This window comes from Podarcis tiliguerta, assembly GCF_965153285.1.
Source record: "Podarcis tiliguerta genome assembly, chromosome: 2".
Classification (NCBI taxonomy): domain Eukaryota; kingdom Metazoa; phylum Chordata; class Lepidosauria; order Squamata; family Lacertidae; genus Podarcis; species Podarcis tiliguerta.
The window spans coordinates 89233667-89253676 of NC_139535.1; the positions used below are offsets into that span (position 1 = coordinate 89233667).

The following is a 20010-nucleotide window of genomic DNA, read 5'->3' on the forward strand; positions in this document are numbered from 1 at the left end:
TACATACATAATTTGATTTGTATGCTGCCCTTCCACAGTTCAAACTATGCTCAAGGCAGCTTAAAACAGAAAAGAATACATACCTACAACATATCAAAAGTAGTTATAAACAATAAATAAAACATTAAAAAATACAGAACCAAAACCTAACAATTCGCACATGAATCACAAAAAAATCGTAAATAAAGATGCAAAAAACCAACAACAACAACAACCCCCCTTAACCAAACACCCCAGTCCGAGTCCCCTCCAGATATATTAGTCCCAGTTTGTTCATTACTACTGCTAACAGCAGCAGCAACAGCAGCAACAGCAGCAAGAACAACAACTTTTTGTCTGACTTTCTAATTTCCTCCATCACCTTCCCTGGTCCTTTCTCCTCAGAGGAGGGGGAACATTTCTTTCCTCAGCTCCTTCCCACCTCCCACCCCATCTCCAGCTATGTTTTCTCGCCATGTAAACAGTTGGCGCTGTGGGTTAAACCACAGAGCCTAGCTCCTGCCAATCAGAAGGTCGGTGGTTCAAATCCCCGCGACAGGGTGAGCTCCCGTTGTTTGGTTCCTGCTCCTGCCAACCTCGCAGTTCAAAAGCACATCAAAGTGCAAGTAGATAAATAGGTACCCCTCCGGCGGGAAGGTAAATGGCGTTTCCATGCGCTGCTCTGGTTTGCCAGAAGCGGCTTAGTCACACGCGGCTCCCTCGGCCAATAAAGCGAGATGAGTGCTGCAACCCCAGAGTTGGTCACGACTGGAGCTAATGGTCAGGGGTCCCTTTACCTTTTAAGCAGTTGGCTGGTACTGCCATTGGTCCAACCAAAAGGGAATGGCATGGCCAACGAGCAGGGCAGACTGTGGCATTGAGGCCCACCTGAAAGCGTCCCAAGGCCCACTGGTGGGTGCCGGCCCACTCTTTGAGAAACAGTTACCTATAGGGTATTTTGGTGGCATTTTTTTTTTTAAGGGAAGCGCTGCAAGTGCTTTGAAGCTTGGAAGTGGCAATATGTCACAATTAAGCAAACATCACAGCCAATTAGATTATTATTAACTGTGATTAAGCTTGGGCTCACATTAATTGGAGCTTGATGCAACCTTACCCCTTCCCATGCACTTCCCCCAATGCCAGACGGGAAATGTTCCACCTAGCAAAGGGACTTCCCCCTGGTTACTGGTTCTTGCTGATTCCTGCTTCTGGTGGTTTTGTAACTGCCACCAGTCATTGCACTTAATTATGTTTTTCCTGCCTGGATGTTGTTAGCAGGGATTACTGAATTTCCCATAAAGGATGATCTGGTATCAGTCAAGTGGGAAGGAGGTTTTTGGACAGGCCTCTTCCTCACCCTGCATCCCATGCCTACTTGGTCTCTCGTGCTCCTTGTAGCCCCGCTCACGCACCCTGTCCCACGTGACGATGGTGTCCAGCTGTGTTGCGGAAGCACTTCACATCATACCAGACAAAGGAGGCGGCCGTGCAGCGAGGTTACGGAAATCCTACGCTGGAGCAGAATGGAAAGCACACCAATCTGGCACTTGGCACTGAAACTTGACCTAGTCGTGGAGACTGTTTGCAGTATGAGAGCCCTTCCAGTGTGGGAATCAAGCAGCCCTGGAGCCAGGGCTGGCCCAAGTGTGGTGTAGTGGTTAAGAGCGGTAGACTCATAATCTGGTGAACCGGGTTCGCTTCCCCGCTCCTCCACATGCAGCTGCTGGGTGACCTTGGGCTAGTCACATTTCTCTGAAGTCTCTCAGCCCCACTCACCTCACAGAGTGTTTGTTGTGGGGGAGGAAGGGAAAGGAGAATGTTAGCCACTTTGAGACTCCTTCGGCTAGTGATAAAGTGGGATATCAAATCCAAACTCTTCTTCTTCTTCAAGTCTTTTTTTTAAAAATAATGTTTATTTCAATTTTCACAAATACAAAAATACAAAAATAAAAAAAATCTCTTCTTCTTCTTCAAGTCGTCTTGCTCCCTGAGGCAGACAAGATGGCGCCCCTCCACATTCCAAGCGCAGAAACCAATTGGAATGGCAGTGGAATCTGATATCAACACTGGGGGTGCAACAGCTTTCTCCACTGTATCTGAGGCACCAGGCCACAGTAGCGTGAAGGACAAGCAGTGTGGCAGCAGAGAGGAATGGCAGAAGAGATGTGTGCTCAAGAGGAACATTTGAGGGCTGCTCCCTGAGGCGGTCACCCCACTCTGCCTAATGCCCTGCCTGGAGCTGCCAGCATCCCCCATCTGCCTCAAGTACTAATCCACACCTCACCATTTTAATGTAAAGACCCTTCTCAAGCGTTGGCTCTCCAAGAAGTCATTTTCATTGAAACAAATTTCCAAAGTGAGTCTGTTGCAACCAAAAAAGGAGAGTATTGTGGCAACTTAGAGACTAAACATCCTGTTTCGTAGTAGTAGTAGTAGTAGTAGTAGTAGTTTTAAGCTTATGCTATAAAAATATGGTTAATCTTTCAAGGTTCCACAAGACTTCACTGATTTTCCTTGAAGAGGCCCAGCCCTTACAACCTGCCTCAAGAAATCATCCGGCAGCAGCAGAAGCTGCTATCCAGACTGAGGCCTACCTTTTAGCAGGTGGCGGCAGGTCACATTGGGCACTAGATTTTAAAGTACCATTTAAAGAGCAACAAGCTGTTAGTTGTGTCACGAGACTAGCCACTATTTGGGAGGTAGGTTCCACTGGGATTTTTCCTGCTTCAGGCACTAAGATGCCTTGGGCTGGGTAAGCAAGTGGGTGAATGTAAGAGAGGACAATATGAGGCATGCTGCTTCTTTCCAGCCCGGATACTCTATGGTTTAGCGGTTAAATTTGTATTGCAATTTTCAATAATGAGGGGCTGCAGTACAATGCGGTGCAAGGAACGGTTGTATTGTACTTCGCAGCTCCCATCTTGAAAGGACTGGATAAATTAATGGAAGGTAAAGCTATTAACATCTACTAGCCATGATGGCTATGCTCTGCCTCCATGGTCACAGGAAGCAATGGGAGGACAGAGTACCCTCATGGCCGGATCCTGTTTGTTTGTTTCCCATAGGTGTCTGGTGGGCCACTGTGGGGACACAATGCCATTGGCAGCTGGGTGGCCCATTGGCTTACTCTAGCAGGATTCTTATGTCAAGTTCCAGCTCAGGGCAGTGAAAAAATGCTCATTGTGAAGTGGATCTAAATGGTTTTGCTTAACGTTTCAGTCGCTAAGCTTTGGTGAATTCACATTCCAACCAAAGGTTACGTGGGAAGCAACCATCACCCACCTTCCCCTCAGCCCCACCAAGCTGGGACATTCTGATGAGACGTGTTGAAATTTCCTGCACTGGCAACAAGAATCTTTGATATAGCTGCATTTTCCTGCCCTGGACCTGCACCCGATACTGCTTTGTATCGGTGTGAAATAGATTGCTTTATTGGGAAACAAGCGGCATTTCTCGCTTGCAGGGAGAAAACAATAGGGTCTGATTCCGCTTTTCCGGCTGCTTGCAAGCCTCCACGCCCAATTCCAACGCACATGTCTTCATTCAGAACAAACATAAACAATGCCGCACACGCCCTGAGCTCACAGCCGGCTCCAGCATTTACAGTTTCTGTGTCTCTTTAAGCAATCGCCATCAATAATTCACCCCTCTTGCAATTCATCAAATATTCATCTTTTCCCTGAGTTCCCCACTACCGATAGGCCAGTATCAAGGTGAAAGGATGAGGGCAGGCTGGCGAAGGAGTCGCAGCGAACCTGTTGCCAGCTCCTGGATGGTACTCATTTACCCAGGGCCACAAAGCAAAAGGAAACCTGTTCCAGCGTTCTGCTGCCAGACAACTTCATCCTCCCACCTCCTGTTGCTGCTTGCTGGGCCTGGCTGGTTAGATAGGTTTCGCTCTATGTGGGAAACGCAACAGAGAGCTTATCTGGAGTTGGGTGGCTTAGAAATCTTGTATCGGTCAGTCCAACATCTCATTAAATTAGGGAGAAGGCACGCCACTAAGCAACACTGCTCTTTTACAAACGTGTCTTCTCCTTTTGCCTATGTAGTTAACAAGCACTACTCAAAAGAACAACAACACTCAGCTTTATATATTATATTTGTATGCTGCCTTTCCTCCAAAATGAGTGAGGCAGCATACATGTTTTGCAAGTGGACTAGAGAACTGTACTGATGGGCAGCCATAAAAATGTAAATAAATGTTAATGGGAAAAGGCAGTGTGCAGGGTACTCACTTCCCCTCCATTTTAAGCGTCACAACAACCTTGTGAGGTGGGATGCATGCGTACGTAGTTTATTTGTATGCCACCTTTCCACAGTTCAAGCCGCGCTCAAGGCAGCTTACAACACGAAAGAAACTTAACTGCAATTAACAAAAATAGTCATAAACAATAAATAAAACATCGTAACTGATAACAATATAATTTTATTTTTTAAAAAAACCCAACATAACCAAGGCTTATTCATTAAAGCTCCATATCCAAGCATTGTTTTTCTTTGCCCCAGAGTTTTCCATGTGAAGACCCAGTATTGAGAGTTGTGTTGATTGAGCGCTAAAGAGCAGGCTTTTTGCAGGAAAAGCTCTGGGGTAAAAATACCACAATGCTTGGGTACAGAGATTTCAAGCGCTGACCTGTGCCTGGAAAGAGTGGGGCAAAAGTGTGGATAAGCCCTAAGAGGTAGCATGATTGGCTCAAAGTCACCTAGGTAGGTTAAAGGTAAGTGGGAATTTGAACCTAGGTCTCCTTAGTCTTACTGACGATAAAGTTGGTGGTGCAGGGGACATGCATGACAGCTGGATTTCCTTGAGGGAAAGGACGGGACATAAAATAAAATAACAAAATGTTGTTTGCAGGACTGAGTCTTGGTTTGCATACTAGGGCAGCTTTTAGCGTGCCTGGTTATACTAGCCTCCCATTGTGCCGACTTTGCTGGGGAAAGGTGTGACCTGATTATAAGCTTGGTGCTAGTGAAGACTGTGGTTCTGGAGGTGGACTCACCTTTGCTCCCTCTTGAAATGTGCTCCTGGCTAACTTGTCCTGGATTTCTGGAGAAGATAACCAAGGGCATTTGAGCAGGCGTGAGTGGGTAGGAAAGGAGCTGCTCTAATTTGTGCAATACCTCTAGTGCAGTTGAAAAGCAGGGATTCGTTTCACCTCATGCCCACACGAAAAAGGTCGAGAGAGTGCACAATGTCTTACTTCAGTGTCAGTGCTGCTTGCCACCTTTGCCACCCCCGAACTTCAAATATACCCTCTCTCACTCTGAGGAAGAGAAGGAGACTGAACAAGCACAGCAGGTCTGAAGCTAAGCTTTAAAAAAGGTCAATAATGCATTGTGGAGAAGGGTGGAAAGAGATCTGTTGACAGGAGATGAAGGGAAGCTTATTGGGTATAATTCTGCTTGTGTGGATTTCCTCCTCCAAAAAATGCTCCAGAATTACTGTGATTGATTAAGACAAGGGCCACAGGTAAGGTAAACGCCAGAATAAGAATGTGTAAACTGATTTGATACATTTCACAAGTCCTAAGCAACATCTACTCATTAGGTATACAGGCTTCCTTGATCACTAACTAATTTGTTTCCTGCATTTTAGGGGTGACCCAGACAAATGTGATATCTGGGGGAACACGCCTCTTCATCTGTCAGCAGCCAATGGTCATCTCAATTGCCTCTCCTTCCTGGTGTCTTTTGGGGCCAACATCTGGTGTTTGGACAATGACTACCACACTCCGCTGGACATGGCAGCCATGAAGGGCCACATGGAGTGTGTGCGTTATTTGGACTCCATTGCTGCCAAGCAGAGTGGCCTCAACCCCAAGCTGGTGAGCAAGCTGAAGGACAAGGCCTTCAAGGATGCAGAGAAGCGGATTAAGGACTGTGTAAAGATGCAGAAGAAGCACCATGAGAGGATGGAGAAGCGGTACAAGAAGGAAATGTCTGACCACTCAGACACTATGAGTTTTTCCAGCTACTCCAGCAGCACTCTGAGCAGGAGGTTCCAGCACATGTCTATGATGACTTCCTTGCCATATTCTCAGGCCACCATACATGGCACAGCCAAGGGCAAGACCAAAATCCAGAAGAAGCTGGAGAAAAAGAAGCAAGTGGATGGCACCTTCAAAATCTATGAGGATGGGAGGAAAAGTGTGAGGTCCTTGTCTGGCTTGCAGCTGGGCAACGACGTCATGTTTGTGAAACAAGGCACCTACGTTAGCCCAAAGGACTGGACCCGGCGCAACGTTAGGGACATGTTTATGACGGACGAAGATACTGTCTCCCGTGCCATAAGTGACCCAGGTTTGCACATGGACTCGGCCCATTCTGAGGTCAGCACTGATTCTGGTCACGACTCTTTATTCAATCGACCTGGACTTGGCACGATGGTTTTCCGGAGGAACTATGTCAGTAGCGGACTGTTTGGAATTGGCCAGGATGACCCCAGCATGCTGGGAGAGGACAGGATGGGTGTTAAACTTCACAACCGCCTGCAGCGCTCGCCAAGTCTCAATGACAGCATCGGCAGTGCCAACAGCCTGCAGGAGAGGAATGTGGAGGAGCTGCCGTGGGATGATGTGGAGCTGGGCCTGGATGATGATATCGAACCCGAGACGAGCCCCCTGGAGACCTTTCTGGCTTCCTTGCATATGTCTGAGTTCATTTCAATCCTCAAGAAGGAGAAGATTGACCTGGAAGCTCTTATGCTGTGTTCGGACAATGATCTGAAAAGCATCAACATTCCACTGGGGCCCCGGAAAAAGATGCTGGATGCTTGCAAGAGGAGGAGACAGACTATGGAGAACCCTGAAGTCATAGAAGACACTGAGCTGTAAGCAATTGAGCCCCCTCCTTTCACACTCATGGAATGCACACAGGTCTTCAGCATGTGATGCGCATAGCATAGAATGGTACTTCTTACGTACATTCATATTATGTATTTGAATAACAGGAATTCTCCGATAGATCAGGGTGCTAGGAGAATGTCTGCGTAGCACAAGGCAGAAAATTGCCAGCAGAAAGACTGACAAAAATGAATTTATACAAATGTTTCAATATTTGCAAGCTGGGTACGCAAGTTGCCTTGAGGTAATGTCTTAAATCAGATTCTTTTTGCTACCTAGATTATGGTAGTGTTGGTATCAATATAATTTTTACCCAGTGAAATCAACACTAATGTGCTGCCATTAAAGCCACTGGAAGCCATTTTTATGCAGTCTTGGCCAAAAAAACAGACAAAAGCTGAGCTTCTAGGGACAGACCTTGGGCTACTCCATACCCTTACAGGACACGTCTAATTATGGACTTTTGGGCTCACACCATCTGATCAGCAAACTCACAAGCACAGTACTGGCAGAGCCACCTCCTGCTGCTTCAGATGTTGCATTGCATCACCCTCTGCTAAAGGAGTGTCTTGTGTGGTGGTGGGGAGACTTCCCTTTGGCTGTTGCTTACTGGCCCATAGCCCCATACTATTTGTACCTGTCCAACAGTTAGTTCGGGCCTGTTGGTAGCTTTAAAGCAGGCATGAGAAACTCATAGCCCTTCATATGCTAGACTACATATGCTAGACCATAATTCTTGTACATTGGATTGTGCTGGCTGGGGCTCATGGAAGGCCAGAGTTTCCCCACCATCCCTTAAAAGGCAAAAATAGTATTCAGGTGGTTGGTCTGAAGAAAAGGTAGATCTGGCTTTGTAAACAGATTCTCATCTACTTAATCAGTGGCTGCCGTCAGATAATATATTTCTTATGTGACAGCATGGGAGCCTTCAATTAATCATAGTGTTGGCATTAAAAACCTGTGCCACTTCTTGGTAAACCGCAAGCCTGTTATCCCATTCTTATTCCTAGCCTCAAGTGGTTATTTGTAAAGTAGGTCTGAAGATTTAAGTACGCATCTTTACTTGTTGCAAAGAATGGAGGACAGGAACTGCAATCTCCTAGGCAGCTTTGAGAAACGTTTTGTGGAATGCTGGATTTACAATGGGCTTCTCACAGATACCAGTAATATTTTTGTTGCTTCATGCTTTTGTATCAGTGATGACTCTGTAGCCCTGAAAAGTTCAGTAATTGTACTTTAATGTCCTTTTACATTAACAAAACTTCTTCTCTCCGTTGCAGATAGCTGTTTTTAAGGAACAAGAAATGAACAGAAAAACAAAACCCCAGTTCTAAGTTGCCAGAAAACATCTCCCAGTGATCCTAACAGTGGGAAATAATGAACGCCATAATAAAAGGCCCAATTCTAACCACCTCTCAGCTTCCTTTCTCTGCTTTCCTGCCTGCAGACTTTTGCCAGAGAACAGCCTCTTGCTTAAGAGCATTTTGGGGACATGAGTTGCACTACACTAATCTAACCATGCAGTCTAATACATGTCTACTCAGAAGTAAGCCCCATCAAGTCCAACAGGACTTACAGGGCCTGTGGCGCTCCAGCTGTTGCTGAACACTTTCCCCCACCACAGATTTTCCAGGCCTATCCTATATGAACAGCGACGGATGAAGGAGCTTCATTTGAACCAAACCTTCACGACTCTGTGATTACCACCACCAAGATTTGCAATGTCAGTGGAATCCCACCAGTATTGTAACTTTGGCTATCACATTGTGAAGCCACCATGCTTAGGGCCAAGTTGAGCAGGAGCTCACCTGCATTTCCTGCTCTGAGAACTCTAGGGAAATTGCTCTTATTCCAAGTAACTTTGCACAGTTCAGGCTGCATGACTTGGAGTGGGAGGCAAATGTATGGAAATAGGCATGAGTGGAATTAGTTTATTTTTATGCCTGCCTTGTCTTTATGCCTGCTGCTTTCACTTACTGTGACTGGAACGAACACACACACACACACACACACTGCCTTAAGCCTCTTTTTCCCACAAGGTTTATATTTTTGCTAATGGATGGGCTGGTCTATGTTACAGAACTTCTCCTGGTGATGTATCTTCATCAGTTTTGCAAAGGCTTTGTTGCAAGGTTTTAAATAAAGGTAAAACAAGCTAAGCCATACCAATGGGATTGGTGAAGAAAACTCCACTGACAAAATATAGGGGCAGACCTTTCAGCACTGGACAGCTTATTGCCATGTGTAAACATAGGTCCCTCCACTCACAGAATTGTAGAGGGTCATCTAGTCTAACCCCCTAGGAATGAAGGAATCCTTCCCACAGCCGCCGCCCCTGTGCCACTGTCATTTGACAGTAGTTAAGAGCATCTGATCACATATGCATGTGGTTTGAATCCAAAGGACCAATACTGGGCAAATTTGTGGTAAACTGAATTTTAGCCAAGCTCTTTGTTTATATTAGCCATTAAACGAACAACCTAAACTTGGTTGCAATTCTCAAGCCTACTTTTATTCAGTAGGATTTCTCTGGAGCAAGTGTTGTGTGGATTGAGATCATGGAGAGAAACTGTTTCCTTTTCTCCACTTTACATGACTCTCTTGTGCCCGACCATATCTACAGTGTATATCTTTCAGGCTGCAATCTTATGTGTACTTGGCAGTAAGCCTGACTGAACATCAGTGGGCGGAATCCAATGTTGTGCAAACCTTCTCTTGCACAATGGGCCTTCACTGCTTCCTTCTCTCCCTCCTGTGCACACCCAAATTTTGCTCTGGATAGGGAATCCCCACCATCCAGAACACATATTCTGAGGTGTGAAGAGGGCTGGGAGAGGGAGAAGGTGAAGTCCTATCGCATGAGCAGAAGTCAATTTTACAATCCAACAGGGACTCATTTCTGAGTAAATATGCATAGAACTGGGCTGCAGTTTGGTAAATGTTTGTGCATTTACAGTACACCTCCTATCTTCTGTGGATGTTTGGTATGTTTTGTATTCCTTGTATGTATGTATATCCAACCCGTAAAAGGGCCCTGTTGTTTACTGCTTATTTATTATACCATGTGCATACTATTCCCTGCCACTGCCTGATTACAATATTTTTAATAAAAAGAACCTGGCGTAGTTTGTCTTTCACGATTGTAATTTAGAAGAGGAGGTTGCTTCCAGGTACGTTTCCTGCAGGTTTATTTTAAATGCAAATTACATCATTTGGGACTGGAACAAGGGCAGTATTTTAGTATAGCCAGATCCCAGTAATTCCAGTTTTTGGCCAAAATGAAGCCCACTGACTCCATTCCTGCTCTGTTTCCAAGCCAGAGAGACCATTGCATCACTCATTCCAGGCCCTTTGAGCCTGGCATGAAGCCCCATTTCTCATAGGTAGTAGCTCTACTGAGATGGAGCAATAGGTGCATTCACAGATTGAGCACAACACTGCTGAAGAAAGCAAGAGATTCCAGCAGCTGCAGCTTTCTGAAATGCTGATTCTCACAAACACTTTTAAGGTGCACCTAGATAGTGGATTTGATTTGTTGCAGACAGCAAAAATGTAGTGATCACCAGAACTTGCATAGGGTTGTGCAGGTCCCAGTGTTCAGCTGATATTGAGTTTCATTGCTATGCAATGAAGGTGAGGAAGTTGAATCCTTGCTCACCCATATAATCTCACTGTGGGTCATTTCACAGACGTTAAGGTGCATTTTCCAGAAGTGTATGCTCAATACTAGGGGCCCAGCAAACAGCCTTGTGGCAGCTTTGACATTGGCCCAATTCACAGCTAATGCTAAACCATGGTTTGCTGAACCAGTGCTGAGTTGCCCCATAGGGGACCAAACAAACCATGGCTTGTTTCTCTAATGTTTGGGTTGCAGTCCAGCTGTTCTTGCCTTCAGCTTTTGCAGACTGGTGAGCATCTGGGGTGAGGTGGCCAAGCACACCTGGCTTAAGGAAGGTGTGACACTGCAGCTGAGCACGTTCCCAGAACATAACAGCTGGTGAATCGGGACGCTTATTGGTACAAGGCACTGCATGACAGATCAGTGTACCCCAAATGACAACTTGTGAAGCCACATCAGTAGAACTCTTCAACAGGTGATAATAGGAACTGGGCTTTCCACCCAGGAAATAAAATGTAGGCTATGGGACAAAATGTCCACAAAGAAATACAATCTGCAGAGTCTGTGGCTATTCTATGTAAACATATAACAAACACAGCGAGTGAACACTCACAACTGCAGTCGTCTTGTGCGCGTCTCTCTCTTTTTCCACACCACCAGACCAGTAGCATAGCCAGCCGGTCTTGAAATAGCTCTCTGTAGTAGAGTCCTGGCTTTCACCTTGTTTGCTCCTAAACCACTCCCGGTTAATGGACTATAGAATTGGTAGTGCGATTGCACCCTCTGCTGGAAAAGAAGCACCAGAAGCATCTGACAACAATTCTGCAAAAGCACGCCCTGTCATGCTTTCTATATCTAGGCCGGCCAGCAGCCTAGGCGTGCTCTTTCGGTGTGACTGGGGGTGGCGAAAGAGGTGCAATAGGAGTGCCAGCCATTTAGGGGTGTTTTCAGAACTTGCAAATTAAACAAGAAGGCGTTTTGTATGCTCCAGGGCATCTCTCTCTCCCCCACCCCCCCACTCTCTGTGTGTGCAATAGATCTACTGGCTCTGCTTGGAGAATGCTGATAAAGGAATTTCTGTACTGGAATCTACCTTCCTTTCTGACAGGTGTGGCTTTTTTCTTGCTGCTGATCTTGAAGATATAAAGTGCAATCGCATGCATTCCTACTTGGAAGTATATCCATAGGACTGACTACCAGGGAAGTGTGCACAGCATGGGCAGTTGATGCAGTGCCCTTCAGATATTGTTCGACACTGGGCTAAACAGCCATTCCTCAAGAGATATACAGTAAAAGCAGAGCATGGTGGACGTATAAAAGCACAGTCTTAAGACATTTTGCTGCCTGCGGCAAAAGAAAAGAGGGCATTCTGAGTTAAACGAAGCTTTATCAATTTAATTTCTACTATATAAATTACACAAATCCTGTTAGGTCTCTTAAAATGGCAGTGCCTGAATGTTTGGAAGTGTAACATATTAAATGAAGGTGCAATGATGAATATATTTTACACACACACTCATATATATATATGTGTGTGTGTGTATACAGTTCTTAGATTTCCCAGACTGTGTGGACAGCCCTTAGCAGGGTGACCTTTTGCAAAACTCAGACCGAAGCCTTGTGTCCCTGACAACCTCTTTGCTCCATTCCAGGATTTGTTTCATGACACGATGATTGACATTTGTTTCTCCCTCCCTTTCTCAGTCCATACCACGCAAAATGGAGTGAAACCAATACTAAGCAGTTACTTAGCAGGAGTGTCTTCAGCTGTGGAAGTATCTGAGATCTTAACTGACAGGCTAGCATAATGAGGGGGTGTGAGGCAAAAAGAAGTTGCGCCCATTGCAGGCGGCATTTGGAAACTTCTGGAGGTAGGTGTGTGTTTGCTGCTGTGAGTCAAAGCCTGCCAGCTAAGTGGGCGACAGACCATGCTGCAGAATTTTGAGCAGCTCTGCAAGAACGGCAGTTCCGCTATTGAGCTGCTTGAACACTGGTGGCCCATTGGTAATTGTCCATTTCACATGATACAGGGAGAGATGAAGAGGACATATTGACCATGTATTCCAAGTTTAAAGATATGGGTCCTGTAATCCAAAGCACTGGAAGGTGTCTGGTTGGGAAAGGCAAAACCAGGGCAAGAGGGGCCAGCACCTGCAAGGCGCTGCAGAGTGCCTTCACTTGAAACTTGTTCAGCCATTGATGAAGTTGCTGAACTACAATTCTCATTATTCCTGACCTTCAGGTATGTTGGCTGGGCTAATGAGAATTGGAATTCTTTTTAGGGGAGGGATTGGTCTGGATGTCCCCTTGGGATACTTCCCAGGCTCATATTTTTTTTTTTTTTTAAGGCTGGGGTCTGGAAAATAGGGCGGGGGGCCTGCACAACTGGTCAAACCTGCCACAGAGGTCTGGCTTTGTTAGATAAAATAGTTGGCCAAGTAGCTTTCATTTTGTTAAAGAGATTATTCCACAAAGCAGGGCTCTCCTGGAAGGAGAGAGCCTTTGGGGAATGGGGACATAGGTGATTCAAGTCTTTTGTGATGAAGGCTTTGCAGGGCTAGCTTTTGAAAGAAAACAGGCGGAAGGTCAGAGAGCTATCGCTGTCCTGATCCTAGCTGGAGACAATATATGCAAGAACAGAGGAATCTTGGGGCTGGTGTTCTGCTTTTGCTTGGTGACACTCACATGCCGAAACAGGCTCCTTGGCTGCTGCTGAAAGGAAGCACAGCCGGTAGGTCAGCCAGGCAGGGCCACCGCCACACGTGCTGATTTGCATGCCCATTATTTATGGCTGTAGCAAATGCATTCTGGAGAGGCATCTTGTGAAACCAGCACACAGGCCAGTGGAGGTTTCACCCCTTCCAACACGCTTAAGTATTTTGCCTCCAAGGCAGAAACTGCTTCAGACTGTGAGCGGCCTTTAATTGGTTCTTTTCATAACAACGAGAAAACAACTGTCCTTTCCTACAGGCAAAACTTCCTATTCCTTCTTCAGCATTTCTATATAGGCCTTTTGTTGCCTTGGTAAAGCCGTCCCATGGATTTAAAACTATGACTGCTTCTTATGACACTTAGGACACCAGCCAATCTACTTTACAATCCCCACCCATCTCTTTTTGTTCTTATTTTATGGGTGAGGGTTACCCAAGACCACCCCATGGGTCTACTCAGATCCAAATCCCTCCCACCAGAATATGCAACTGTATGGCATGCTGACTATGGAGGTTAAAACAGTTAAAAACGACGACACCAGGAAATAAGATACCAGGCTGGTTTCTAAACACAGTATTTTTCTGGGAAACTACCTGGTATCTTATTTGAGAAAATAGTACTCTTGATTTCAAGCTCTTTCCAGATAAGTCTCCTTTCATAGCTGCGCAATGGCAAGAAAGTTTAATTCTATTTCCCGATCGTAAAGGCAAGATATTCTCTATCTCAATGTATACAGCAGATTAGCCTGTACAATTGTCTCGTATGCAAACCATACATTTAAAGCACATGGTTTCCTCCAAAGAATCTTGGTAGAAGTTCTGTACTCCTCACAGAGCTGCAATTCCCATCTTTCTTAACAAACTACAGTTCCCAGGATTCTTTGGGGGGATACACCACATGCTTTAAATTGCACTGCATAGATGTGATTTGCTCTGGAGTAAGATGGAAGAAATTGAACTGAATCAGAATTTTAGTTTCAAATTTAAAAGCTGACTAGTTTCCCCAGGAAAAGTATATTCAAAACATGGCGGGAAATGTAGAACTCTGCTTATCAAATAATTTTCTCTTGCACCTATCAATTTTGTCTTTCTTACTGCAAGAGCAGGTCCAGTCATTTCTCTTTGTGGTCTCCCATATATCAGAAAGAACTCTATCCATAAAGAGTGAGGTAACAAAATGTAGTGTAAATATATTCTGCTACCCCATATTTAAGAGAGCACATTCTTATGTGCTAGTATGGTAACTGAAATTTCACTTTCCCTGTCTATAGAAGTCAACTGTGTGTGTTATCACACCACACCAACCTTTTGCAAGTATTGTACCCGAATGTGTTTTTGGGTTGTATTCTAATTGTTCAAGATATATGCTTGGCACATGCACACTAAAGCAAAGGAAACTAGCTATGAAAGTGTGAGTATCGGAAATTTAGTTCCGTTTTGATTTTTTTTTGCACGTTCAGTTAACTTCCACATACTTTCTATAACATGCAAGCTTTGGACTTACAGGTTTTCCCAGTGAGACGTCTGAGTGAATGCCCTACTACGGCTCACTTCTTTATGCATGTGCAGTGACCTAGGGAAAATGGAAGATCAAAACCTTGCTCGCTGGTGTCCTGAAACACTGCAGGTGTTTTTGGGTTCTTCCCAAATTGAGCAATTACGATCTGCCTACTTGAGTATCCCTGAAGTTTCAGCAGAAAGGTTTGCTTCCTTCCACAGAAATGTTGTGCAACCTTGCGGTGTGTTAATCAAGAATGTAGGTTATTCCACCCCCCAGGAGATGCTGCAATTCTGCGTGGTGGGTAAACTGATCGCAGAATACTTCCATCTGAATATCTTGTGCTCATCTCCTAGGGATGCTTAAATGTCTGGTGCATCTTTTGCCTTGGAACGTGGATCAGAGGACTGCTTGGTTTATCTCATTCTCAACAATTCCCTGATTCTGGGTTTCTTATGCTAAGCTATAGAAGCAGCCCAAACTGCTGGTTTTCTAAGTGCAAACTTGCTGCCAACCCACTCTGACACTCCTGAAGATAAAGACTAAGGATATCACCAGGATTGTGATTTAGTTGGCATCCCGGTTTCAGAACAATATCCAACTGGCTCAAACTTCTCAAGAGAAACAGTATCACGGACAAAGGACTCAGCTACATTAGTAAAAAACCAACATTTTGAATTCATTATAAACATGCAAGATGGCACCAGAGAGCAAAAACAAACAAACAACGAAGCGATTTTTACATAGCTTTTTTTCTCGTTTGTTATAACGATTCAATTTCTGACTTATTTATAGCATCCCCCCCCCGCCCCCCGTGTGTAGATCCACCTAAAGCAGACTTTGGGTATTATCAGCTGGAAAGTCGGAAAAATGATGCAACCAATCCCAATGGAAGAGAGGCTCTATGATGTAATATAGGAGGGAGAAGAGGGTTGTGGAAAAGGTTCCTATGACGAGAAAAGAAAAGCCAGGCTGAGATCATCAAAGGATTCTGCAGCAAGATTTCAAAAACTTTTCAAGTCAACAAACCAAAGTCAATCAATGTGAGACTTAGCAGGCCAGATTTTAAATCCACAAACTCTGGAGATTCATAGCTCTCTGTTCCACCCATTTTGAGACTATGCATGGCTGACCTACCAGCCTAACGTAGGGTTTTGTGGATATATGTTACCGCTGCATTAAAGAGCTCAATTTGTTAAGCTTGGCAATTCGTTTCCATTGGGGTGTAAGGACAGGTCAGCATGGCAAGAAGAGCCCAGGAGGAAGCCATCGAGAGAAGCCAGGAAGCAATGTCAGTAGTACTACAGAAGCCACAAATGAACAGCTCAGCTCAAGGTTTTTTTCCTCTCATGCTCAGACTAGGCAAACCTGTTTGGAGAGAATCTTAGGGATGTCAGAAGTTGGCAGCTATTCAGACTGCCTCACCTTGTGGGATACTCAAGAGAGGAAGAAAAGCTGCTGGATCTTGGAAAGACATCTTGCCATTGCCACTCCCACCAACACCAAAGTGGCTCTACAAATAAAGGGAGGCGGCTAAAACCATGGTGTACAGAGGACAGTAATGAAACCAGACATTCAGAACCAAAACGTCAAGTATTTATAAGAGGAATGTGCTGCTACAAACATAACCATAAGTAACAATAAATTTACACCGCCCCCCCTGGATTCTGGAGGCACATCAACTGTTCTAACTACTACAGGGCAAGGATAAAATCAGTCCACATAGGCAGCACACCCTTATCACTATTCTAGGTTTAGCATCTACTGGTTCAACTTACTTTATTTGAAAATGTATTTATTTAAAATCTGCTATACACTGAATTCTCTTGCAGTCTGATAACTGAGTTCACAAGGAGAGTGGTTGCTGGTTCACATTTCTTTTAGCACCCAGCTTTTATTTATGGCACCGATGGTTTATAAATCCAGGCTTATATCAAAGATTTATCGGACCCCAAAGAACCCTGGGAACTGTAGTTTGTTGAGGCTTATGAGATTTGTTAGGACTCCCCCCCCCCCACACCAATCTGTCAAAACAAGGGGCTCTGTGCAGCTTAAAACAGGGCAGGCGAAAAAGAAACACCTAATCCAGCATGGTTATGTTCTTCAGCTAAATAGGCCTCATTGCTCTTCATTACACTAGCGTCTCACCCAAACTAGTATTTTCACAGCCCAGTGGAGCTGAAGCTGGATGAAAACCAGTTTATTCCAAACGTCTAATACAGCTGAGATGAGCTTCAGCCTTTTCATTTGAGCATGAAGGGGTTGTGGATTTGCAGTCTGGAGAACCCTTAACATGTGCTCACTTCACAGAGCATATAACTCCCAATATCATTCCAACTTCACCGGTGTCCACTTGCTTCAGGCTCCTGCTGTGGACCTTCAAAGCACTAAATCAGGAGTGGGGGTGTATTTGATTCTATGTATTTTTAAATTTCATTTCATGCTACTCAGAAGAAGAAGAAGAAAACAACTTCACCATGTGCTAGACCTTCAGGGAGCAGAGCGTTTTTCTCACAGTATTATCCCTTCATTAGTCTGGTGCGATGGAAGCCACAAATAAAATGGAGTCACCTTCTTGGCATTCCACCTGTTTCCATCTGACTGGTTCAAGGGAGCACTGAGGTAGAACTCAGGCACTCAAGGCGAGATTTCCCGACACCTCACTACGTTTCCTGTGTGACTTGGTTTCCTTATTCACAAAAACGAGAAAATCGAGGTATGTTGACGATTAATTGGTGCGTCTAGCAACAGTTGGTTCCACAGTCATGGGACTAGTGTTGTCACCATGCTACTGGCTTATGAGATCTCCATTCACTCTAAGGGTGTGAGGGATATGCACCAAACCCGATATGCTCACAATAAAAGACCCACATTCTAGGTGTTGCTCTTGTAATGCAGGGATGAGGAACTCTGTGGTGCCCCGGTTGCTGTCGGGCGACACCTCCCTCATACTTGACCACTGGCCATATTGGCTGGGGCTGCTGGGAGTTGGAATCCAACAACAACTGGAGGGCCACAGTTTAGCCATCCCTCCCGGACTGTTTTGTCAGGGGGGAGGACAGGTCTGTAGTGATCTTGCTCCCAATCCCACCTGTATTCAGTAGGAAGGCGTGAAAAGAAGCTCTGCAATGATCCTTCCTGGCTTGAAATCAAGAGAAGTTTTAGAGGAAGGAAGCAGAATAATGTGAGTCAAGGAAAAGATGGGGCTTGGACCAAATCACTCCACCCTACATTGTTTTCAACCTGGGATGGGTTTCAGTATAGAATGGGGGTTTTTTTTAGGGGAGGGGCTGAGGAAACTGGTGATTAAGCAAAAGTGAATGCTTGTTGCATGGCACAAATCAGCTAGGGGCCTTACATATTTTGCAGCAAGGAAAGGAAATATCGGGCCTAGGAGACTGAGTGAAGCCCTCCAGGCCTCTTGAGGCGGCCCGTTGACTCTTCCCACACCCTGTCCTTTGCTTGGCTGGAATGTGACAATGTACTAGCATTGCCCTAGTAGGATTCGTTGCGCTGGCTTCTTCTAGTGCAAAAGTTTCATTGAATCTGGCCCTAAGCATTTAAACAAAAAAGGAAATCTGGTCTGGCTTTTGGTGAGTACAGTTGATCTTTTTCAGAATGTGAAATTTTAGCATATGTAAGATTTAATGCTGTGGGTTATCTTATATGTGCCACTTCAAAACTGTAATAGGTGACAGTGTTGTGTACTATATCCCCTGCCCCCAAGGTTTATGACAGGACATAGTATGCCACTTAAAGTGTTGCAACATCCTTGCTTCTGATGCTTATTCTGCTAGCCCTAGGGAGGGGCAAAAGGCTGGGCACTAATACCCATCCCTAACTCATATTGTGGTTTCTGAGATTTGCCCTCTTTTAAGCTTTCCATGGCAGTCTTAAGAGCTAGAAACCTGGGATTATGTATCCTTTTTCTGTGATGAAACTGAGGAATCCTGATCTGCACAAATATTTCATTTGGGCGAGGGGGCAGCTGTGGAATCATGAAAGAAAAAAATGCATGCTTGAATCACCAGTTACAACTGCAATTATGCATCAAATAATATTTTATTTTATTTGTGGGCTATGCTAAATAAAGGTTGTGGAAGTAGAGGGGGGTGGGGGGAATGGTTTAAAAAGTGGTGGTACCAGTTTGGAGTTTTTACATAAATACGAGCGTTCCCAATTTTCAAATGAAGTGGTAAAATCCATTGCAGATTATTGCCATGCGTATATTTGTCACCTCATCACTTTGATCACATTTTGCAACTACCTCTAACATGCGTCTCTTTTAGAAGAAGTGTTGAGAGCCAAACCATTGTATTAGAATAAAAAAGAACTTATTTTATTTCTTCATAAACATGGGATCTACTTCATTGCCTAGGAAATGATTTTATTGCTCCAGAGCTTTGGAAGGCCTGTGCTAGACCTGTATGGCTGCATTTTTACCATTTGGTTTTATTCTTGTTATTTTGTGGTTGATTGTGGTTTGTGAACTGCTTTGGTGTTTCTTCTTAAAAGGAAAGGCGGTGTATAAATACATAATAATGAAAATAATGGGATCAGTGTTTGGCATCTCAAAACACCCACTGCTCCTTCATGTAATCTGGAAAAGAGCACTCTCATAGCTGGTCCTTTAACTTGGTCATCATTTCATATCCCCGGCACAGAGTTCCTATGTAATTCTCGTCTTGGGTGGGTAAGGGGAGCCCATAATCTGATAGAATTGCAAGGATTTAAAACTGCGTCCCCCTGCTCCATATTTTCATTGAGTCTCCAGCATGTCTCTGCAGCCGGGAGATCAGATTTGGAAATTAAGAGGCAATCTGGCACCAATGATACCTATGACAGGTATGCTTGGTATGATGACTCTGGGAGTTGACTTGCCAAATGTCACAAGGCTGAAACGTGGATACTGGCAGTCTCCTCCCTTCTCACAGATACTTACAGCTGGAAAATTATGGGCCAAAGCCAACAGAAGTCAACTGGGTGCTGGAAACCAGCTTACGAAAACATGTGAAGGAAGGGAAGAGAAACTGGTACAATTTTATAGATCCCTCCTGCTTCTTCTTTCAGGATCAGGTGTGGGTTCTGGAAATCTACCTGCTTTGCCCACTGAGACGCTACAGCAGAGAAGCTCAGCACCCTATTAAACCTTATTAAGCTGAATGGGAGTTACTCCCAACTATAAGTATACATGGATTGCAGCCTCAAGCACCTAAGATAGCCTGCTATGGGTAGCGCAGATCCATAAACGCCACCTTACCTATCCGCCACACAGGAATGCAAGAGAGAACCAGGCACAGAACAAACAATGTGGAGTTGATGGAGATGGAGAGATGCCAGTTTTGTGCCTAAGAGCCT

General features: G+C 44.8%; 1 protein-coding gene across 6 annotated transcripts in view; it reads left to right on the forward strand.

Moving 5' to 3' along the window:
• Window positions 1–9939, forward strand: part of USH1G (USH1 protein network component sans) — a 30789-nt gene extending 20850 nt beyond the window's left edge. For 3 of the 6 annotated variants that reach the window (XM_083430061.1, XM_083430063.1, XM_083430062.1), the window contains 2 exons: window positions 5579–6811; window positions 8105–9939. In XM_083430061.1, the coding sequence (XP_083286187.1) occupies window positions 5579–6811; window positions 8105–8108 (1237 nt within the window). In that variant the 3' untranslated portion in view covers window positions 8109–9939. Of the gene's footprint in view, window positions 1–4517; window positions 5453–5578; window positions 6812–8104 lie in introns of those variants that run through there. The other 3 variants (XM_083430065.1, XM_083430066.1, XM_083430064.1) reach the window with 3 other exon arrangements.
• The last annotated feature ends 10071 nt before the right edge of the window (window positions 9940–20010 follow it).